Source organism: Ptiloglossa arizonensis, chromosome 3, assembly GCF_051014685.1.
Source record: "Ptiloglossa arizonensis isolate GNS036 chromosome 3, iyPtiAriz1_principal, whole genome shotgun sequence".
Taxonomy (NCBI): domain Eukaryota; kingdom Metazoa; phylum Arthropoda; class Insecta; order Hymenoptera; family Colletidae; genus Ptiloglossa; species Ptiloglossa arizonensis.
Genome location: NC_135050.1, coordinates 5,963,862 through 5,989,162, shown reverse-complemented (window position 1 = coordinate 5,989,162; position 25,301 = coordinate 5,963,862). Strand labels below are relative to the sequence as shown.

The 25,301-nt window shown below is 31.3% G+C and overlaps 1 protein-coding gene across 1 annotated transcript in view; it reads left to right on the top strand.

Moving 5' to 3' along the window:
• The window catches only part of LOC143144632 (limbic system-associated membrane protein), a 412,619-nt gene that overhangs the window by 362,576 nt on the left and 24,742 nt on the right, over nt 1–25,301 (top strand). Inside the window, exons 4-6 of the mRNA XM_076307235.1 lie at nt 3,429–3,587; nt 17,471–17,599; nt 19,616–19,753. Of these exons, the coding sequence (XP_076163350.1) occupies nt 3,429–3,587; nt 17,471–17,599; nt 19,616–19,753 (426 nt within the window). The remainder of the gene's footprint in view (nt 1–3,428; nt 3,588–17,470; nt 17,600–19,615; nt 19,754–25,301) is intronic.

Here is a 25,301-nt window from a genome sequence, read left to right as displayed (position 1 = left end):
CTACTGAATAATGAGCTTGAGAAAATACAAAAGTACAAACCATGTTTCCAACAGATAACACTTTAACGAAGTGTTATCATTTAATCTTTAATCTTTTGTTACACAGAAATTGCGTTTCTGGAATTGAAAATGTGATGCACATGGTGGGACTCACTCGCTTGCGCACACAAGTATGAGTTCTTATGAAATAACAATGCTGTGTTAATAACTCCGTGATGTTTAGAGTTTAGAATACGTCATGGGAGTAAACTATTATTTATTATATACGTAGATATGTTAGACATAATTTCTTTTTTATAATTCTGTTGGCCCTTACACATTACGTTTCTTTTAGGTTTATACAAATTTTTGTCTATAAATCATATTGAACAGGATTTGTATCTCAGATCGAAGCGTTTACATTAGTAAATTATGCTCGTGAATGGTACGGTTTTCATTCATTTTTTAAGTATGGCAAGCAATGTTGGGACCTCTGCATGTTCCTTTGTGCGACCGAGGACAGCGGACGTTGCAGCCATTAGAGGACCATGGGATACTTTCGAAGATCACTCATCGGGTGGCTATTCCGTTAGAAGACAGCACTGCGAGGGACGTCTAGGTTCAAGAGGATCAGCATGGTTTATAACACAGGAAGAAAGTTATAAACAAGGGAACGATTGCTAGAATTTCTCGCCATAGGATCTCGCTGCCTAAACAATGGGGCGCGACGGTCAAGAGCTATAGAGATAACCTTCCAGGAATTTGAACGAACAACAGCTGTTTCCACACAGGCAACGCAACACAGCTGCCACGTGGGCTAGCCGATGGGGTTTGCAGCGACACCAAGTACGCAAGGAGGGGGAGGACGACTCCTTTACCTCTAAGATGCGGCCAGAAACGAGACAGTGTTTACAATCGACGCCAAGGGGCATTTCGACTAAGGAGAATACGGGCGAACTCCCGACTCAACCGATCACGATCACATCAATACACTTAATCTTCGCTTTCTTATATATATCCATCATCTTATTGATAATTATTAATTTAATTCTAAAATAATAAAATTTAATAATAAAATAAATTATTAAATGGATATGTATATTCATCATCTTATTAATTATTAATATTAATAATAATTATTATTATTAAAATAATTATTAATTTATTTAGTTTTTAAATTCAGTGTCTCGACCGACCATTACAAAAGTCGGCGCGAGGCACAAAGAAACAATATACATTATAGATATTATAATGGGGCCTATGCTAAACATGTTAGTAGTATTGTCAGGAAATGATATGTTTAATAGGTTTTGGTTTTAGACAAAGCACGCACAGTACGTCTTATTCGCTCGATAGACACATTTTGGTAAAGAAGAGAAAAAACTGTTTACCCAGTGTCGTTCGCGTACAAAGAAGAAAGTGTTGTTATACGACATACAAATATTTGGGCGATGTATGTCTTTAATCCAACAAGTACATTGCAAAATATTGTACAATAAATCATGTAATCATATATGATCATATAGTCATCAGTTATCATGTAAATGATATTTATGACTGGACGTATTGGATCGGTTGTACTAATAAATAAAGATTTATATTTCGTAAACTGAAAATAAATTATAATTTTATTTTTGTAAAATATATGCTGACCATTCTGCGTCGGTCGAAATTAATTTGAATTCGCAGAAGTTACAGTTTGTGCAATTAAAATATCAATCGCGTTTAAATCCATATCTTTATCACAAATGGTAACGAAATGTAATTATTTTAAAGACGATAACATATTTTCTCCTACAAAAGAGGATATATGAGTTCTTAAAATTAAGATTGCTAAACTAATAAATCTGAATTCTTTGTAGGTAAAATTATAGCCAAAGAGAGAAAAGGTCTCAAAATACGAAATTTGCACATTTAAATGACAAGTTTAAAGATAATATGGAAATAATTTAAACATTTATAAGTATATTACAATAAAATTAAATTTTCTACAATATCTACTTCTGTATTTTTAATTTGAAATATCTGGCAGATATAGAACAAAATTAATTACAATCTTTGCATTACGAATATAAAATGTGCATCCGGAATTTTGAAAGAATATATAATACCAGTCTGAATGGTTCGAAGAGTTAAAGAAGTCTCTGCATTTCTTCTCTGCCCGAAATTTAAACTGCAATCAGTGTACAACTCTCATACATTGATAGACAACATTTTGAGCAGTGTGCGCAAAACGAATCCTTTGCTGCAATCAAATAATAAAGTAATGCCTGCAGATACTTATATCAAAGATTTTATATACATAAAAGCTGGAGTGATCGTTTCCATTACATTAAAGTAATCTTTAGATAAAACGTGTTTAATGCTTCATCCTAGGTAGTGTACTCAATTTTACTAACCATTTTGTTGATAATTTTGTCGCTGGTTTTACACTCTTGTTATTTACGTGTTATTTTGTTACAATAGCATTTAACGAATATCATTAGATGACAATTTTCTTAATAGGTAATTAAACCACAAAATTTTTTAAATCTCCAAAAGGATTTTCAAAAATAATATTTGATCGTTTCAAATAAAACAAAAGTAAATTATACCAAACAAAATATTTCACATGTAAGTCACAGAATTTTTAGAACTCATCAAATAAAATATTACAATATTATATTTTAAATATTATTTTTAAAATTTTCCCGCAAAAAGTATTTTATTTTTAATGTACACATTCGATCCAAAATAAAAATGATATTTTGGCCAGGTTTGATGTGAACTAATGTTGCAACTAGATGAGAATTAAATGAAGTATTCAGAATTCTATGAGAGTCATTGAACTCACTTTATACCTATCTTCCGAGCTCACTAAATGTCACACTTTTTGGCTTATGGGGTTTAATTTTTTGGACATAATAAAAGAATCATGTCGAAATTTAAAAACTTAGCAGTTTTGTAAAATAAAAGTTAAATTCTATCCTTCTGGTGCTTTGAATCTAAACTTTATTTGATACTGTACATTATTATTTAGGACTAGTAATAAGAAAAGCAAGAAGTTAGCATTTAGATTCTCATAATTTATCAAAACAACGCAAATTTCAACAATAATATATTTAAAATATATGTTTGATGCGACAACCGCCTAACCACATAATACGCAATCTATATTATCTTCACAACATTTTTAATTCTTAAGATAGTACGTATGAAGAAAGAAACATCATAATGTTCTGAATTTCTTTCTAAAAGAAACCTAAGAATTTGTTTCTAAAAGAGGTCGAAAGCGATCAAATATTCAATTGGGTTATTAAAGATTATTACTATATTTTCTGCAAATTAGTAAAATTAACAGCAAGTTTAAATTGCCCCGCGAATTACTACTAAATAAATAAAATTCGAAAGCATAATGATGAATATATAATGTGTAATAGTTTTATTTATTTTTCCTCTTTTTTGAATAGTTCCGCCAGACATTCTGGACTATCAAACGAGCACAGATATGGTAGTGCCAGAAGGTAGCAACGTAACTTTACGTTGTGCTGCGACGGGATCACCGGAACCTAACATTACCTGGCGGCGGGAGAATGGCCAGTTAATACTCCTGGGGAATGGGGAGAAAGGTCAGTCTTAATCCATGCCAGAATTTATATGTAGTATACTTTGCGGTAATGACTTATGTCATACTGTTTTCTTTTTTTCATACTTTCCTAATTATTTATCGTATTAACGACTTCAACGACCTTGAAGTATGTTAGAATACTATAAGTTGAATTGTACAAATGTATGTATTGCAAGGCGAAAAAAATGATTAGTTTCGGATTAAAAATAATTTGGTACCATCAATAGAAGAATATGAACAGTATCGGTTAATGTTTCTTTAGTCACTGGTACAATGAAGACTAACTGAAACGTTTAACCCAATACGACTACAATTTCTTGCCAAGTCTAATTTTTCTTTCTGCTTAAAGTACATTTGGTATATAGTCTTCGTTATAAAAGTATAATAAAGTTTTAATTATAATGGTATAATGAAGATTAACTGAAACGTTTGATCCAATATGACTACAATTTCTTGCCAGGTTTAATTCTTCTTTCTGCTTAAAATACATTTGGTATATATTCTTCGTTATAAAAGTTTAGTAAAGTTAAGCAAATCCATATGTATTACTTTATACAAAGGAAAATTGGAGAAAAGAAAATTTCATTTAATATATGAATACATACGTACATACAAAGTATGTGCAAGAATATATGCGGAGTCACAACCGCGTATCTATGAATCTGCGTAAAGAACTCTCTGTAAATATTAACTCAGATTAAACCCACACTTAGTCACTACTTTTCGTTCCAGAATACTCGTAAAACTTTTTTAACAATAACAATAATTATTTTTATTAGTAGCAACTCCGCTGATTTCAATTTTTCGACTCAAAAGTTCACGAGAGTTCAGAACCGAAAAGTAATAGTTTTAGTTAGGTCTGAGTCTGGGTTCAGACAATAACAACGTATATATAATTTTAACTTTAATGTAGTTTATAATTACACAATATTATTGTCTTATCTTATAATGCATATAATTTAAAAACTAAATATGAGCAATTCTTAATCATGGGTTGAAAACACTCAATACTCCCAATTATACAAATTCCACTTTCGACATATTTAATCATTGAAATCGGTGAAGTCGTTAACATGGTAATGAAAAAGTTCATGAACTTTTTTTAATGAAACTATGTTTTCGTTTAGCTGGATATGTAGCCTATTCCAAAACGAATTCATTAACGTTTAAAGTTTACTTTCGACAATTGTACAGAAATTGTTCCTTATCTTCTATATTCAAAAGGATGACCTTGAACAATAATGATTTATTCTATCCCCAAATGATAGTTCCACTTTCTCGAAAGTTGCACAACTAATTCGTTGGTAGGTGTCTCTTATTCGATTTTTCATACTATAATATTAGAGCTAGTGGGTCATTCCCGATAACCTTGAAATCTTTTATTGAGTCTCACAAAAAAATGTGCAGAGATGTTAATCCGGAGACCTTAGTGAGAAGATTTTCTGTTCTTATGCAACGACCAAGAAACATGATGTTTAGTGCCCTCGAACTCGACGATGATTATGGGCTAGAGTACCGTCATGTACCATATTGAAACCACATCCGTATTCTGAAGGCAAGTGGAATGTCTTTCAAAAGGATTCGCAGTGTTTTAATTAAAAACTTATTGTGGTAGGTTTTTGTTGGTGTATTTAAAAAATAAGGTACCGCTAAATAATAATCAAATAATGATCTGATGGTGAATTCATTTTTGTTATTACATTTTCTTCTTTAAGCTAAACAATATCTGTATAATTAATTTCTTGTATAGTTCTAAAGTTAGATAAAGTTATTACAACGGGGGATGTAACACGCAGAATCATTATGCTATCGAATGTATGATAGGGCAACAAAAATTTGTTAAATCATCTACCTTGATGTGACTAATCTACGAGCGGCGAATCGTGCGAATTGTTATGAATTTATATTACTGATGCAATAAACGTTTCAGTTTTTTTTAAAGGTCTTCCTAGAAGAAAAATTGAAATTAATTGAAACGTACAATTTACAAGTATTAAACAAGTTATAATGGTGAAGTATTTCTCTTAAAAACAACTTGTACATTTAACATAGTTATTCTTACTTTCAATCGCAGGAGCGTCTATGGACGATAGGAACGAAGATGTAAACACGTTGTGCCTTCTTTTCGCAGCCGAATTGTATATACCATCCGTCCGCAAGAAGAAGACTCAGTTGCGTTTATATTTCCGCTTCAGTTACAATCGCACTATTTCTTCTAGAATCACAAACGTTGCTCGCTATTAGCCGAAGATTGACAGCAGTCATTTCGAGATTAAGAGAGATTCTTTGTTTTGGAATCATGTAATAGGAAAGTGTCTGCTGCAAGTCAGTTGTATAGAGAATGCTATCCGAATCGTCGTTATCTCGAGAAACGTGCAATTGCAAGAATAAAGTGAAAACTTCTTGGAAGTGTTTCTTTTCAACTGTGCTATCTTCTTGCGGACAAACGGTACATGTATATGTATACCCGACAGATATTCAAAGTGGTTTTTCTTGAAAACAAAGCTTCACATGCAAAAACTTTATTTTCTACTTTTGACTTATTTTTTCTGGGGGAATTAACTCGTATCTGATTGTACCACAATTGCAGAGATACTCTGTATAAATAGTGACGATGAAGTATTTGTACATTGTGAATTTATTAGAAATTTCTTTTAGAAATTGCTTAAATACAGTTAAAAAAAGTTAAGGAGTACTTTTATTCACTAAATTGTCCATGCGAAATTCATAATAGTGTATGACATTATTTTAGAGCTAGAACAATAATTGTAAACATATACTGACGCGGTGATATGAAATTTGTTTGGTTACATGTGGGCTTAGGGCGGTTACAACGCTGGAGAGAAATTTGTTAATAGATATTATAATTAATCCACTTCTAAAGGGAGAGATCAATTATTCCATACAATATACAGGGTACCTCGATTTCTTTCCGTAACACTTTTTTAATATATTCTATAAACAAAATTAAGAAAAAAGTGCTGTAAGAATGTGGACTCTTGAATGATTTATTACGAAGTTATAGCGAAAAATATAAAATAATAATGGACTGGTTTCTGTTTCGTTGACACAGCGTACGAAAACATTGTCCTTACTTATTTGTAATTACATAAACATTGTTTATGTTTATATAATCTAACGAAATTAAATTAAACGAAATTTATTTGGATTTTCATAAACATATTCTACAAGCCAAGTTACAAACAAAATACAAACTAATAACTGCTTTCTTAACAAATTCAAATTCCATTTAAAATTGAGATCCGTTATTTTAAATGCAGGACTTCTTAATTAAATGACTTCTTAATAAATTATTTAAGAACCTATATTTATATAACATTTTCTCTTAATTGTACTCGTAGAATATGTTGGCAATGTTTTGTGGAAGAAACTGGAATATTATATATATGAACTGAATAATTTTTCAACATTCGTAATTAATCGAAGTATGCCCATGAATATCACAAGATCGTCGATAATTTTTTACCTTTATATCCGGTTATTTATTTAGGCTTAAAAACTGCTATAGTTGCAAAATAGAGACAAAGACTATTAAATTCAATGCAAGTCAATCCCCAATGTAAGCAAGTAGCTTTATCTATATTGCGAAGAAAAAGGATTTAAAAGAGTTCCATAAGAACGTATGAATACCTCATAAGAGAATAACAAGTGCCTTATAAGGGAATTCTAAAAAAGATCTTAGGTAAAAAAGCATGTTTTTCGAATTATTTAAATAAACAATAAATGAACAATGGACGAGTTAAGTTTCTCGTGACCTCAGATATCCAGTGTTGTATTGTGTGATGTGATAACAAAAAATTGTAGGTAAAGATCAGCTGCAGCATAATATCCGCTGTCAAGTAGTAAAATCAGAATTGCTAGTTGTTCCTAAAAATAAAATAGGTGGCGACTTTTATCACGCATCTAGTTGTGAATCGAATTTAAGTGGACCATCAAAGAGAAAATTGAACGAGGCACATTGAGAATAAATGAGAGAGAGTAGTAATGAGTGAATCTCACATTATATGCGCCCGATGACCATTACTTCAAAGTAATGCTGCACGTGTCAATCACATAACACTTTCTTCTGGAATGCTTTCAGAAGTATTTTACTATGAGTTAGATTTGACTTAGTTTAGGTCATTGTATTGTCTTCTCACTACTAGTATTATCGTAACATCGTTAAGAGAAAACAGCACATCATTAAAATTCTCTTTTTAATCGTCTAAATTTATCAACATTTGAGAATTTATCAATGTTATATTTAATTACAAATTAAATTATGACGATTGTTGTTGCCCAGTATTTGATAAGAATTCATATTTCACGTTTCCTCTGTGAACCTTAGATAACATACTCTTTTCTATCTAGACCCTAACCCTGGCGTATGGCAAACTCAACTACATTAATCGTATGTGCTTGTCTGCGAACAAATGCTGTGCTGATGTCCTCTGTGAGTAACAGTATTCTTTCAAGTGTTCAGTACTTTTTATTATATGTCACTGAACTCTTTGCTATACTTGTCTTCTGTTTATTTGTATTCTTCCTTATGATTAATGTTTTTGATTGTTTTTGATTATTTTACTATATTCGTTCCCTACATTAACTTTTTATGTTACTATGCATAAATAAGTAAATAAATAAATTACTCAAACTTTATATTTTCGTGGAAACATTAAATTGGAACATTATAGTTGTCACATGATACTTTAAATAGGGAACAATGTTAAATAGGGAAATAATATTCTTTAACGGAAGCAAGATACTAAATCTCTTCATTTAAGAATTTTCAAGAGTATTGAAAAGTTAGAAATAAAACGGGCAATGTTTATATAACTTGATAATACATAGCCAATTACCAGTCTAGTATAATTATTAAATACAGAGTCTAAAGAAGCCATGGATAGGAGATTAAGAGGGTCAGTTGACTGTACACCCTCTTATAATTTCTGAGTACCGGTCGCTTCGTGTCGTTACTCTAAATTTTATGACACTGAAGTTCTCGGATTACCGTTTTCACAGCTGCACAACAGGCGCTAACTTGGATACTTTTATTTTGGGTTCAGAGAGAGCCCCGTCTGCACCGTTTGGCGGAGAAAGTATACTGAAGTGAGCGAGGTACATCAGCTTTGAGTAAACATCGGATTATTTGTGATCAGCGACCGGTACAAGAGAGTGACCCTTAACGTGCACAGGATCAGTCACACAATAATGAAAATTGAAAATTTCTTATTTTTCATTATATATCCACAAGACCAATAAATTGTATAGGTTTTCCAAATAAAAATAATTATATATACAGCGTCATTTAGACCATTTTAAATTGTACCGTATATGAGTTACTTCTGAATCCTGTAAATTAAGATATTACGCGATGAAAAATCTTTTTCTTACTATTATTATTATCATTAATATCATTACTATCATTATCATTGTTATCATTGTTATCATTGTTATCGTTGTTATGATTGTTATCATTGTTATCATTATTATCATTTTTATTGTTATTATTATTACATGGATAAAGATTTTTGGTAAGAGTCCATAGAAAATGTATAATGTCAATATAGTATGTATACAAGCGATTAGGTAGTGTGAGCAAAATTGTGTATTAAATATTCTTAGAGTTTTCTAAGCTTAGCAAATTGAAATGCAAATTAGAATGTCTTCTTAAATTTAGAAAATTAAAAAATTTCAGGACAGTCAACATTGTATATGTTGATTGTGTTGCTATTTTCTTATAATTTAAAATCATCAAATTGAACAAAATTTTTCGTTGCAAACCAACACAAGTTTTTAAAAACAATTGAAGTAGTTAATCGTTAATTTTATATGTTATATCTTTATATATTATAATCTTTTGTTTACTTATGCAAATTATTTTACCTCTGTGCCTAATTTGAAAAAATTAAACATTGATTTATTTTTAAACATTGGTATTATAATAAAACATATTGTTTTGTTTGTTTGAATTCTAAACTTAATCATTTTTATAAATATTTTTAATAATTATCCTCATTACTGTATCTTTTTCAAATTACAATAACTTTAATAAGAGGTCTTATTTTCTGGAACGAATATTAGAGTATAAAGGAGGAAATTAAGTTTGTTCATAATTAATTACACGTATAATTAAACATAATTTAAATGATACCGTACTCGAACTCATTTCCGCCGTTAATTCATTGACAGTACTTTTGTGGAGGTATAGTGAAAAATATAAAAACATTTTTTTAATTTCTGGATGAATTTTGACTCTATATATGTATTCCGGGGAAGGGAATCGATCTTCGATTTAGGGGAATGCAATTCAATGAGTAAGTAGAATGTAGACAGCATCGAATATTTGATTAGTTGTATGTAATGTAATTTGATTAATTATCTGACTCAGTACAACTTGCTTTCCATAATTCCTTCCATAATTGATCTCTGTTTCTTCTAATAATACAGATTGAAACCAATATTACGTATGTTTCTTTATATTAAATAAAATACTTGTTTATATAACTAGGTTCTTAATTATCAATTTACTTTTAGTTTTCAAAAGATTGCATTTGCAGTTGCTTTTTGTAGTTAATAATGCATAAAACAAAATAATGTCCAACCAAAGTGGAATATGAATTATAGAACATTGATCAATTTTTGACAATACATTTGTTGTTTAAGAACAGTCAATTTTAATAAATGGATTTAAGGGTTCCAAATGTCTGCGTTAAACTGCGGAAGCATACTCTCTGCAGATTCGTGGTGCAGTAACATAGTCTCGTAGTCTCCGGGGAGGGCAAACACACCGCGTTCGAGCAAGGCCAATAGGTTAGAGGGTGGTGATACGTTTACATAGGTGGGAAGATTTCCTATATTTGCATTGAAATTGGCAAACACCAAAAGGGTGCTACGCGTATCGAGTTTCGCATGCATGCCTCTTGTGTCCGTTTACAATGAAACATTGAATGAGTTCAGATTGCTGTTTACTTGAATACCTGAAACATGGCTCAAATCTTCGATTCATAGAGTATCAATTGTTAATTTCTGAAGCTAAATTTGATTTATGAAAAAGATGTATTAATGTTGTACATCTATATTTCCTTTCTCTTTTGACTAATTTAATTTGAAATTTGATTACAGAATACAATTACATAATTGTTCATTCTTAGAGTTTTTACTTGATGCAATTCACAAAATTACATTAAACACAATCGTACCATGAAAGAGAGTTTATTATACGATATAATTGTTGTACTCTTTTACCATTTGGTACACGATTAATTTTTCTGCGTATATACTAAATAAAAAGAATTTTGAACAATTAATAAAGGGTTTTTAATGTAAAAAGTATTACATTTAATTTTTTTCGTCAACGAGTTTAAGTTTACGGAAAATTGTATCTATGTAAATTTAAAAAATATTCAGATAAATATGGGTAGATTTGAAGTAAACTGAATATGCCTTCTATTCTGCTGGGGTCAGGTGTTAGTATCGTAGCTGTCATGTAGGATGATACATATCATGTAGCACTCAGCATTTGGAATCAGTTAAATAAGTTCTTGTAAACATGTATCCTATTTGACCTTGTTTTCTTGTGCTTCGTAGCGAGTTTCGTATTGTAGTATTTCTTTTGACAAAGTAAGATAAAGCTGGTTCCACACATTCAGCATTTGCCAAACAACAAATCTTTGTCATTTGGGTCATAGCTAGTAGTGTCTGTAGCTAATTGACCGTGAAAGTATACAAACATTCGGCGAATAGCGAATAAAATCTTCGATCTACACAATCGTTCAGTTGCATAACGTGTTTCGTTATTTAAAATCGGTATTGAGGTTTACGATAATGATCGTACAGTTGACTTTGCATTATAAGTAGGAGGAGCAAATTCCATTTTTGAAATTTTTGCTAAGACTCTTGCGTTATGAAGACTATTGGTTACAAAAAACAGTTGCAACAATATAAGTGAAAGAACCTGCATTTAAACAACAAATTGGGAACGTCCGATGTTTAGTATATCTTCTTCCTTATTGTTTCATAGATTCCTTCATTACGATATAAAATAATCTCATTAATTCATAATACGATCACTTGACCTGTTACTTAATACGATTATGACAGATCCTGTAAAATTGAGTCCTGTTATTTTACGCGAGGGAAATTTTCCAAAGACTCACCCCTCGGGATGGGATCGAGGTTATTGTAGAATTCCTCGCATCTGGAATCTCCAGATGCGGAATCTGCTCACTGAAACTTCCATGGTGACCACACTCGCATAATTTCGTAGAGGTTCTCGACATGCCAACAGTATAATATCCGGTGCCCTCCCCCGTACGGCGCAATGTTCGTACGCGTTCTGTATCTTCATTAGGAGGGGAGCGCTTACAAGCCCCTCCCCGTATCACGGTATCGTAACGCCCGGCGGCAGGGCACGGCCACGGTCACTCGCTGCCCTCTTTTCCTGGAAGATGCACGAAGGGCGGTCGTGAGCTCTAATCTTACGACCACCCGCGGCTCCCTGTGTCACGCCCGGCGGCCCAGGGACGAAAAGGTAGTCGTGACCCGTACACCATCAACGCGACCTTGATCTTTTGATCTTGGACGGAGAAAGCAACCGTCTCCTCAAACTACACCGCGTGTGTGTGTAGCCAAGGGAAGGTCGACTTATTGTACATCTTCTCCAGTGTGGTCAGATTTCATTCCCTAAATCGCTGACTGGAAGAAGTGGGAGAAGGTAACACGATTGGGACTGTCCCACTCCCTCACGCAACGTGCGTTGAAGGTATTTGAGTGGGAGGGGATCGTGAATCGTATGACGATTCTAATACCTTCAACACACGATGCGCGAAAGAGGGGGAACGACCTCCCATGAGTTCCTGCCCCCGTTCCACGGTTTACTTAACTACGACAGTACATGTTCGCAGAAGGAGGACACGGCTATATTGTTTGTTTCGTTTTACTATATACAGCGACGAGAGGTGTATGTATTTGATCCCCCCACCTGGACACGGTGGTCATCTGCCCATAGAGACACGCCTCCAGTGTGTGATGTATCGTGTCTAGTCGTCAGAACTTCCCATCGCTCGCAGCGATTACTGTAATAAGTTTCATGCGAGTTCGCGAACAGATCTATTGAGGAAAGCCCCTGGAGGACGGTCGACGCTTCATAAGACACTTTCTCATAAACGCGGGTGTCCATCAAAGCCAGCAGCTTATGGACCCGGCATTGTAATGGTCAGTGCATCAGCTTTCCTCTTCAACTGGTGGGCCAAACGGCCGAGATGCACCTTAAAACATCAGTGACTGTCAAGAATCAGTCCAAGATATATCTGGGATTTTACCTAGACATTGTTCTGTAAAATTGAGCCTGTCGTTTAAATTGACAATAACAATTTAATATTTGTCACATAACGTACAAGTTTAGCTGATGAACAGTATAGAATTTCGTTTGAGAAAACGAAAGTGATCTTGAAATGAAACTTTTCTTAAGTGATCAGTAACTTTGAACACTATCTCGTGGAAATGTCAGAAAGCATTTTTCTATTTACATGAAAAATATATATCTTACCTCTTAAATTTTCTAACGATAAGATGTCCTTTGACTAGTTTATTACTAATGAGTAATAAATACTGTGAAATAGTACCTATCCGTATGTTTTTCATGAAATTTACTAACAGTAAATGTACTAATAGTAAATTTACTGATAGTAATTTACTAATAGTATTATTATTATTATCCTTTGATAAATTGTGAAATTATAAACCGAAGAATTGAATTAGAATTTAGAAAATTATAATACTGAAACAAATTATGTGACGGTTTCACATGAAATGATCTTGTCTTTTGGTCGTTATATTCGTTTTAACTATCGTTAAGCTACAGAAAGAAAATTTTCCCATCCAAATTTTATCTTCTTCTACTCCCATAATTTCCAAAAGATCTTTTCGTAGATACCGTTCAACATATGTATGTATATTGAATGAGTTAATCCCAAGATCGAGATGTGAAGAATTAAAAAGACTGTCCATTTATCTCAGCGAATCAGTTCGAATCTTCGTCATACTTATTTATTAAGTACCAGTGTCCGATTTACAGAAGATTAAGAAAAGATTCTTCCACCAGTATTAAAGTTTATTCAAGTTTCAAGCTATTTGTAACATCTGGAGACCCAAAGTAACTATGTCCGTTTATAAACCGAATAAAAACACTAAATAAATCATGCAATCGTCGTAGCTGAAAATTATCCTGCATATATAAAGTAACTACATCTGGCCGGAAACATCTGTCAATCTCTATTTCAGTATAAATTATATTTTAATAATATGATTTTTGTAAAGAAATTATTAATATAATAATTTATTAATGAAATAAATATATATGCTATACTTTTACAACAAAATATTATATTTAAATACCTTTTTCATAAAAAAAAAAAATGCTAGTACAATTAAAATGCATTAGAAAGAAAGTCTGGCCGGAAAGTTTTGGCAACTGCATATTTGACAATTCCAATAATTTTGCCTATAGAATTGGTTGATTAATTCTTAATTGTAGGGTATACTAAAAATTCGATTTATATACTTAACTTTACATGTACACATCGCACTGCTCACATAAAGCTAAGAATACATTAAACTGACCCCGTAAAAGTAAAAGATAGATCAAACTCTGACTGTATGTTCTCTGTGATTGAATTAATTACATCATAAATTTGCACTTGATAATTGAAGATAAATTTTTATATTTATATTAAAGTGTTAACTTGTAGTTTGCTATAAAGTGTTCTAATAAAACGTTCATGTTAGTAGTAAAATGTTTCAAATACAAATTAGTTATTTTGTTACTTGTAAGGTAATGAAATGATAACTCTCTCTCAATTCGTTAGATTCTACACGCTTTTCGTTCTTTCGTATTTGGCATCGTTCAGTTTGTTAGCTGGAAGCAAATATTCCACCAGATTTAATCGCGGTTAACGGGCGGATGTAGACTACCTAGATTTCCAGGTAAGTAAACTAAATTTGGCGCCATATATGGAAGGCAATACCAAAATTGTTACTTCAGTTATCCGTTACCTGTAAATTTCTGTTTGGACTGTAACCGTAAAATTTTACGTTTTTTAATTGTTCGCAAATTGTAAAGTATTATTCCAATTTTATGAAAAATATCCTCAGCTTATTCTACTGCGCAACGAAAATAACAATTGAAAGAAACGATCTATCGCTAAAAAGAAGCACAAAAAATGTGTAATAATCTATGAATCACGTTTGCAGGTATCTATAAAAAAGAATAAGTTAGACCGTTAGACCACTCTTCTGAAACGAATCTATTGAACAATTGAGTTATAAATCCAAATTCACGCATAACACGACGGTATGGAAATGTACGCTATATTTGAAATTAATGAAATATTGTTGTTTAATTGGTACATTAAATTTTTATAGTATATTTATAAATAAAACTTTAATCAGAATTATTTAATTAAGGGAAGAGGTAGCTTCAAACTAGCTATACACAGCAGTTGCAGCAGTACTTGTTAAGTTGTAGAACAATCTGAACTCGATTCCTGCATCTTAAAAGGGACAAAGCAAAACTTGATCGCTTTTATCTTACGCTTCCATTGAGGAAGAGAATGTGATATAATAAAAACAAAAATACACAATTACAAGGACGAGTAAAATTCAGTTGACTATTTTATTTTCGGGCGTTTCTCTCGTTATTTGCCAATCACATATTCCTTGCTTAACTTAAAATCCTTCAAATACATTCATGTTTAGTATCATTTTTATTGCAAGAATTACATATATCCGATCAAAGCAGTCGTACAAAAATAAAGTGTTAAATATAATTATTCTATTCTCCTGCTTCTGTAACTCCTTAATAACCGTAGTCATTGCCGACTGCGTTTTATAAATAAATCTCGGCAAGTTCGATACAAATTACTGTATACAATAATGCTTCATTAGATGTTGCAGAGGGGGGGGGGGGAAGGGATGCGGCTAGCGGGGCAGAAATAGTGGCAGTTAAGGGAGTATTATTGCATTTGCATAGAAGATAGGAAACCAGCTGTACGAAGAGAGTTTGAGGAGCTTTTTAAGGAATATAAAACTTTTTTTTATGCGACATAATTGAGCTGGATTCCATTGAAAGTTTGCGTTTATTATCATATAAAAATCGATTTAAAAGCTATAAAGTTGCTGTATAAAGAGATTTCACGTATTTTATTCTTGAGAATGATCTTTCAGAAGAGAATGGAAACGTCTGTCTAACATTCCGAATACTGAAGGAGAGTACTGAACCAGTAATTTCGTGATTCTATCAGGAAATTTATTTAAAAATCGCTTCCAGCGAGCGAACCATACAATAATAAGCAACCTATACGACCCATGTTGAAGGTTTACTGAATACTTGTTCGTAACTTCGGTCGATCGTCTTTCTCACGAAAAGAAGTAACGAGAAGAGTCGACCAAGCCGTGGGTACACTACCGATAAACTTCCATGTATACGGAGTTACATAGACGACATAACATAGTTTGTCGACCAATGTACCAAAACATTAGATTCTTTATATTAGTTATACATTACATAATAATATCGATCATAATATGAAATACATTCCAAAGTTGTATTTTTAACATAAAATTATTTCATTGATTGAAAATCAATAGTTGTACTCTGTCATGTTTGACTAAAGTCACGAAAAGCAAAGCTTTAAAAACCGAATGAAAATTTAAAGAAAATGTCTAAATTCGGATGTGTTTTTGATTACTTTTCGAAACAAATTATAACAGGAAATTTCGATCCAGTTTGCATCGTATTTGAGACAGCAGTGGCAGGAAATATACTGACGCTGAAAAAGTTGTTCAAGCCCATTTCAAAAACTTCACGCTCGTATACCAACCTGTCTGAAAGTGTAACTTCACTGAAACTTTCAGAAAAAAATAAAAAAAAAAATTCGGGATGCTTCAACGAGTGGTACTAAGATACACGACACGTCTAATCTGTTTAAATAAAAAATGTTCAATAGATACTATAATTTTACGGAAAAATAAAAATACTAGTAGATATATGTTCTTTCTTCTTTTTGCAATGTTCGTATACTTATCAAAAGTAATAAAAATTATACAGTTACAGATGATATACAGTCACAAATTTGATTGATGGTTACAAGCAAAAGCACTATTGTGTATCTCATTAATTTTCATCATAAAAATAAATGTTGAAAAGTTAATGTTATTTAAACAGTAAATTACATTTGATTCTGTACATATAAATTTCATACAAGTATAAAGTAACATAATATATGTGTATATATTACGTAAATATATAACTATCATAATAATATTATAGCTAAAATGAAGCAGCTACTGGAGCTCGAAAAAGATAAGGTAGAAGAAAAGAAAATTATTTGTTTAAAAAATATTAAGAATATTTCTTATAAAAAAATACTCGCTTGTAAAGTCAGATCTTTTCACTATTATCATTACTTTGTACGTATGATATTCTATCTGTATTACTACTGATAGGGCACGTGAAATGAGTCTATAACCAAATATAACTATTTTGACCACAGTATTAGTTATCAACTACATTATAGTACGTACCTACCCATACATACCCTTACTTTATACCTAAACGTATGAAGTAAGAAATTGGTATCTCTAAAATGTAATATTTGTTTATTAAGTATTTTTAATTCCTCTTTATGAATTCAACTAACCAGTTAATTTTGTATTTAAAATTACAAAATAATTTATCTTTTCATGTTATTAATTTCCGTATTTACATGAAACGACTCCAACCAATCATAATCGTCATAAAAGAACTCATATTATTAGTACAAACTTTGTTAATTACAAGACCGAAATTATAAATCCTACATAATGTTAAAATTTATGTTCCAGTTATAAACGTAGAAGGGCCAAATTTTAATATCACCAAAGTGAATCGATTACATATGGGATCGTATCTTTGTATCGCATCTAATCGTGTGCCACCTTCTGTCAGCAAAAGGATTATGCTGATTGTTCATTGTAAGTAGCACTACAATGCACTTTTAGCGCATATACATTAGAATTATAAAACATACCTTCTATATCTAATAGTAGTATCAATATCACTTAGAATTATGGGTGAATCAGACATAATTGTATACAAGGTAATTGTAGAAACTAGAGCAAATTATAGCTCTTTTCGAACTGAACATATAAATAACTAATAGAGGAAAATGTTGAACATCGCAATGACTATTTTTACATGATATTTACATCATTTTAGCGCAGGGGTATAATATGCACCTGCATTTACTTTTTAAATGGAATCATGCATTTTTTACACTAATTAATTTTTTTTTATACTAATTATTATTCACTTTCTCCTCATGTAGACAAGAAGTATCCATACAAAACATTTGAAACTAATAGACATCGTTTGTTTCTACATACATTTGTATTATGATGCATTCAAAAACCATACAATTAACATTAGGATCATGTATCGCTTTACGCTGATTTGAAGACTCGCGGGACGGCACAGAGGCAAAGAAGGGTCGGACCGCCCATCCCCACATGAGCCGCACGTTCTCAACCTTAGCCACGCACTTTGCCATAGTAGTAGGAATAGATTTCAATTGCATCCCTATCTCAATACGTATAGAAAACTAAAAAATTATAAACTATTGATGATTCGTTTAAGCTTATATTTAATGCATAAAACGTTTGTTTTATCTTACAAGAGTTATTTAATATAAAAAAGAATATTATGTAATATTAACAGTTTTCCTATAGGTGGACTAATAAAGATGATTTTGAAATATAATTAATTTTCCTTAATGGAATCAAATATTTTGCATAACACAATCCGACTTAACTCTAGTCATTTGTTATTTTCCACATAATTTGTTTTTCACAAATAAGTATTAAGCCATGATTTCCAAGAGAACAATGTTCCGAAGGTATTCAAATTTAACATTGCTATTACCGCATATGAGAAATACAGGACGAACAGAACAATAAAAACCAAAAAATTTAAGTTTTTCTTAAAGAGAAATCATGTTTTGAAAAAAGCAATGGATACATTTTGTCCGGACATCAACATATGAAAGATATTATAATATTTATTGAGAAAAATTTTTTTATATCTGAATTTGCAACTGACTAGATTAAGACTTTTGTCTGAAATATTTTTTCATCAGACTATTGGAAGTACTTGGAAAATCGTGACAACAGTTATGTGCCATACACTGTATATAATTTCTTTTGAAATGAATGAAAATTTATTTTTATTTATTTCTAAATTAATTTTTTATTAAATTATATTTGTTTTTGAAAAGAATTTTACTTCATTTTACTGATAATTATATAACCAATGTATTAGATATAATTATTATATCATGGTAATATATTGCATCTACGCCAATGGGGCTCTGTCTGCTGTATGTTTCTCTCTCATTACCTTCTTCGTCAGACAATCCACATGTGTCTGTAACTACAGCAACGAATAGCGAACTAGAATTGAATATATGCGTGAGAATAGGTGTATCCCTTCCACTTTTCTCGCATTCCTGCCACGGGTCTTCAAGTCAGCGATAAGCTATACATATATACTTACTTCGACATTCTTAGAAAACAGATTACACTCTGTAAGTATCGGAAGACTTTCTTCAAATAATTTATATTTTTGTTTCATTTATTGTACAAATCGACTTATCTTGTTTTTAAGTATTCTGAAACAACCTGTCTTTATGTTGTCTAATGTTGTTCATTTTTACTTACTTTGTCTTTTTGTCTACATTTTATTATGTTCATATATTTCGTATTTAATTTTCATAAATTTATGTTTGCAAAGAGATTCGAAGCTTTAGGATTGAAACGTACAAAGTATACAATATAAATATAGCTTGCATCCGACTGATTTACCACCTTCGTTAGAATTTTTAATAAGCAATTTATCATTAAATTGTTTTATATAACGTATAGGAACTAAGTAAATCTAAAGAAAACAAATGAAGAGTAATCGTGCGAGGGGGATATTTTTCTTACTTCTTCCAGTTCCTCCTATGATTTGGGTGCAAAATCAATTAGTGGGTGCTCGGGAAGGAGACCAGTTGACTTTGGAGTGCCATTCGGAGGCTTATCCCAAATCCATCAATTACTGGACAAGGGATAAAGATGAAATAGTTCCACAAGGTAGGTTAAAACAATGATTCACTATTTTCTTGGTTCAGGGGTAGCAATTACGTATGTAAAACCGCGTCCATGACATGCGTACATCCCTATCGACAATTTAGGTTCTCGTTCCCCCCGTGCAAATTCTTGTAACCTTCCGGGGTATAATTATGCGTTTTCGTTGCGCACACTCTTTCCCCGTAGCGTATTCTCCGGGAAGAAAAGTAACCAGTTGTAACGAGCCTTTTGAATAATGAAAGCTTGATGCCGAACGCATAAACACGGCTACCGACGAAGCGCGAGTATAAACGTTCCGCTCTGCTTTATGCCTGGTCTATAAAAGGCAGCTTTAGTACTTTCCATCGATCCATCACCGTTCCTTTCAGTTCTCCGTATTTTCCGTGTTTCACGATATACTTGCTCGTGGTTCACGTCAAACACATTTTGACGCACAGGCGCCGCTCGATTCCGCCCTTATCCACCAGCAATACTAGTTTAATCGGTTTTATTAGATAAACCAAATACACGCAAATTATCATTATCTGGGTAAAATAATAATTAACCGGTTAAGAGATAATTGATAAATCATTGTAGCGTCGAATCGAGTGAACTGAAATTTCGTTTGAATGTTTTCTTAATTGTAACGATTTTATAACGTTTCTCTAAAATTGTATCCGGGAATCCGAAATATTCACGAAGTTGTGTAATATTTTCGAGAACATATCAAATTATTCAGACGCACCATCTGGCAAATTGAGTGTGTTTCCCTCGAAAATTTGTTTCTCGAACTGGTTATCAAGATTTATCGAAATTTTACGAACTTGATATTCTTAAATTTGGGAACTATATTTCAAGACAATAATTAACTCTAAATGGCAATAATTTTGCTAGAAATTATTATTTTATAAATGTCCACAATGAAACTTGTAAATTTGAATGTCAAAGATACATTTCTTAATGATGTTTCGAATGGATAAAAACTTGCAACAAAAAAATAAGAATTAAAGGAAACAACTTAAAATAAAATTAATATTTTCTGATATACTCTTTGTTTTACTCTCCGAAGAATCTATTTTTAATATATTAATAATTGTAATACAGAGAGAATTACTGAACTGAAAAGTAAATTGCAAAACCGGCTTTGTTTTACGATTCGACATTATAAATATTCCGTTAAGGTGATTAACATTTTAATAAACAATAATATAAACGCTTTATCTAAAATTTAATATTGAAAAGGTATATACAATGGTATATACAAAGGTATATACAATTATCACAGTCATAAACCATATTCTTTTGTCACCAATTTTATTCCTTAGCGAAATTCATATCCAAAACGACTTGGTTGGATCAATAAACACAGTCGGTAAGAATCAAGTCTTTTTATGTAGAGAATTGGCATCAAAATAATGTATAGGATATGCACGACATAATTTCAATAAACATATATATGTCTCTGTTAATAACTTGATATAATTAATTATGATTATCTTTACGTTAATATTTAATATTTTAAGTTGAATGTAAAAATGAAATTGAAAACCAAATTGCGCACAGTCAATTACAATTTTAATACTTTGCCAATTGCCTAATTTAGATCGCATCATTTTCGTGAATTGCACACAATAACATGCCGTAACTTAAACTTCTATAACCCTCGTAATAAATATATGAGTCACATGAAATTTAAAAATAAAACTTATTATATCTCTCAAGAGCAAATGATTAAATTTATCATCAATCGTTTCACTATTCATACTTGAGATTACATAAAGCTCATGCTACCATAGATCATTGAATTGGTCTTGATCTCATTATACTGAGATTATAAAACTATGTAGTCCCATTTTTTTTTTTAAATATCAATAACCTCGAAATCTAGAAACACATACCTTCAAAAAAATGTATTGCTTATTACAATATTTTTCCCTTACAAATAAATAATGTGTTTCTCAGGTGGTCAAATTAGGTGGAAGACATGATATGAATATGTTTTTAATAACATGTTTTAAATAAATGATTACGCTAGAAAAGTTCTAAAAAATTTCGTTTTATTGTCAGTTCTGAGCATGTATCTGTTGATTATTGGTTTAGATTATTATGCTCAAATTCTAATTAGAGATTCTAGTTACCAATGTGTATGTGCTCCTTTTCTCTGAAGACGTAACATTCTTTTCTATCAGAAAACGTTCTTCAAGATACATTGATTACGTTATATATAACACACGTGTTAGTGGTTTTAATAGTCATTGTTGACCAGGCTTTTTCATGTGACCTATAAGTTCACCTTTCCGAGAACGTTAAAGTTTAAGACTTTAGAAACCCCAAGGGTTCTACATTCGTCTGAGTTACTACCTGCGTGTGCAGTGTCGTGTGTTTACGACAACTCAATTGTTCTTTAGGATGAAAGTATAAAGAACACTAGAAGCAAATGTTTTGAGAAACCGTGAAGGTTTTTTAATCATAAATGAAGTCTTTTAGATCTTTCACTTCTTATTTGACTACGAAAACAAATTATTTGATTCGTTAATTTGTTTCTCCAGAAGATCTTACGAGCAAATCTTAAATTTATAATTAACGAAATTCTACACTCGTATCGATGTAGCTTGCCAATGGAAGATTTGCATTTAATTTTCTTGATTGCAGATTGAGTCACGTTGCGAGATAGTAATTACTGCAATAAATGCAGCATAACTCAATTTGTGACCAAAGAAATTAAATGTAAACCTTAATCTAACTAAAAGAATTATGTATTTTATGCTATTTTTCATAGACGAAAACTAAACGGTTACAACGTAACGCAAATCCCAACATTGAAATGATTTTTATATTATTACAGAGTTTCTTAAATATTGAATATTTATGGACTCCGTTTCAACGAAGTATGTAATTATCGTTAATTCTTCTTTCATTGAAAATATATGTCTTCTTATTTCATAATTGTGTATAGTTTTTGCAGATTTTTGCAACAATACTGTGATAAAATTTCTTATTTTGAAAGAAATAGCATTTGTCTTTATTTTTATTTTATTACCACGAGCATTTCCCTCAAAGCACAAGGTGCAGCCACAGAAACTGTGACTCTCTGTTTTATTATTATGACATTAGCAAGATTATATGTCCAAAAAAATTTAAACTACACAATGTATTCGAAAGACCTAGAAACATTGAGAAAGAAGACTTTCAATAAAATGTAATTTGAGTTTATTTTGCTCTTCAAGAGAAGATGAGAATACGAAAAATTCAATACATGATATAATAATTATGTACATATAACTATGAAACGAAAAGTCGTAATAATGATTATGTTTTAATTCTATATTTTACTTCGTCAAAACATACGATTACGATTGATGCAGTTAGATGTAGAATGCGTAGAAATGAATAAAAAATTTGTTGGATAAACAGGTAATTGAATACAACTTCGTGAATTTGTCGGACCATACTCGTTATTTCCACTTATTCTTTGATGGATGATATTTTCTCAGGATGAGTGATCAAATAAATATAAATTTATTGTTTTTCATAACAGTATACAAACAGTTTATTTAATATTTTGATCCACGTTGAATGCTCTTCTCAGGAAAATCCCCGTATATCAATTTTCAATAATACGTGTGAAGTTGTACAAAAATTCCTGCAGTCTTCCTTTGAATAAAATATCAATTGAAAGAGTAAATCAGCTGTCTAATGCGTTTATCTGAGTGATACATCACACGCGTTGCCAAATGTTTTGTCAGATTCTCCTTTCAATCGGTTATTCGAACAGAATTGTCTTTTGAATAATGCATACAAATCTGAACAGAACGTTAAAGGTATAACATGATTTTATCTGGCATTTATGAGGAAGACCGAGGATGCGAGTATGTATATGAAGACCGAAACGACAGGCTCTGACTTTTCCTCCTGTCGTTATTACGTTGCTAGCCTTATCAGTATTTGCATCTGTATCAAAACTAATAATAGTACGTATGATGTGAATTTTCATCATATAAATGTGTTATACATCATCGTCAATCCGGAAGTAGGCATTATAAAATTACTTACTATAAACTTTTAAAATATAATTTATAGTGAAGGGTCAAATTTTGCACAAGTTAAAGTTAATTTCGATCTCACTTTAAATAAAAATACTTATGAAATAAGTAAAATTGGTCTACATTTAAAACACTCTTAATGTTTAAATTTAATTTAGTTGTTATATATAAAGTTCGTGAACTTTGTAATTGCTGATGTTTAACTTCCTGTTCAGCTTCTTCGCATAAATTAATTCACGTGTGCAGACGAAGTTAATGTTTTATAAAATGATTTGACTGTTTGTAATAGTTAGATAGAGTTAGAAAAATAAAATATTTAAGCATTATACGAACGACTTCCACTTGAAAGCATGTTTTAATTTCATTATTATTTCATAAGTTGCTTCATTATTAATGTATGAAGTGGAGTATCTTTATTCAATAGAGCTCAATGAAAGACACATATTAAATAAAAATGTTTAAGCAAATAAAATTAAGACTATTATTAGTATATCTAGAATTATTACTAATATCTCTTTATTAGTTCAGACAATAAAAGTTCCATTATATAAGGTTAGTAATAATTTGTACAAATTGTTCAACGGAATGTAAATTTATACATTTATTTCAAACAATTTGTCATCAACGATGTGCAAAACTCAGGTAAAATATAAGTACCATAATTCATGTTCCCAATTATGTTTGTGATAATAAAAAAAAACGATTTGTTCGCTCGTTATTGATGATGATTGTGATGTTTCGTGTATGGTCATCGCAGTAATTGACTTAATCTTCAACCGTACAAGTTATCTGATTTTTCAATGAAAATTCATTATGGAAATCTGCGGTATAGTTATATGCACCTGACAAAAAACGTGCCAACATAAGAAAGTATCACCAGTTTTATACTACCCTTTTCACTTGCTTAGCCTTAAGTAATACATTTAGGGGCTGCGCAACATAAGTGCGCAGAATCATTAGGTCGCCAACCGCACGATGAAGAACCATCGAATCTTCCTTTACATCTAATGTAGACTGAAGTAACTTACTGTTCAGAGCATTTAAATTAATTTTTGAAAAAAATTGTGAAGTGATAAAAGTAACGAAAGATACGCCCTTCATAGTAATCAAAACATAGTATATAATGGTTGAACCAGGCTTTATTGAAACACACACCGTGACTAAATCCGTATCTAAATAAGATTGTAGTAACTAAATTGTGAAATATAGTTCCTATAAATTTTCTTAGGAATTGAGAATCAATCAATGCAAACAAGTATTATTCAAAACTTGATATAATGTAACAGAAATTAGTCAGAAACCAGTCACTAGTTTTAGCAGAAGGAACATTGATTACATTGAGAACATTGAGAATTATTTATATGATAATTCTCGATTATCTATCTATAACAAAAATAACGTATTATAAACCTCAAGATATAAACTTGAGACACTGCCCATCCACCGTATTATTTTCACCTTATATTTACCGATTATCATTTCTTGTAGTATCTTAATCAGCTACTACAGTAGTTCTAGAGTGTATAGAT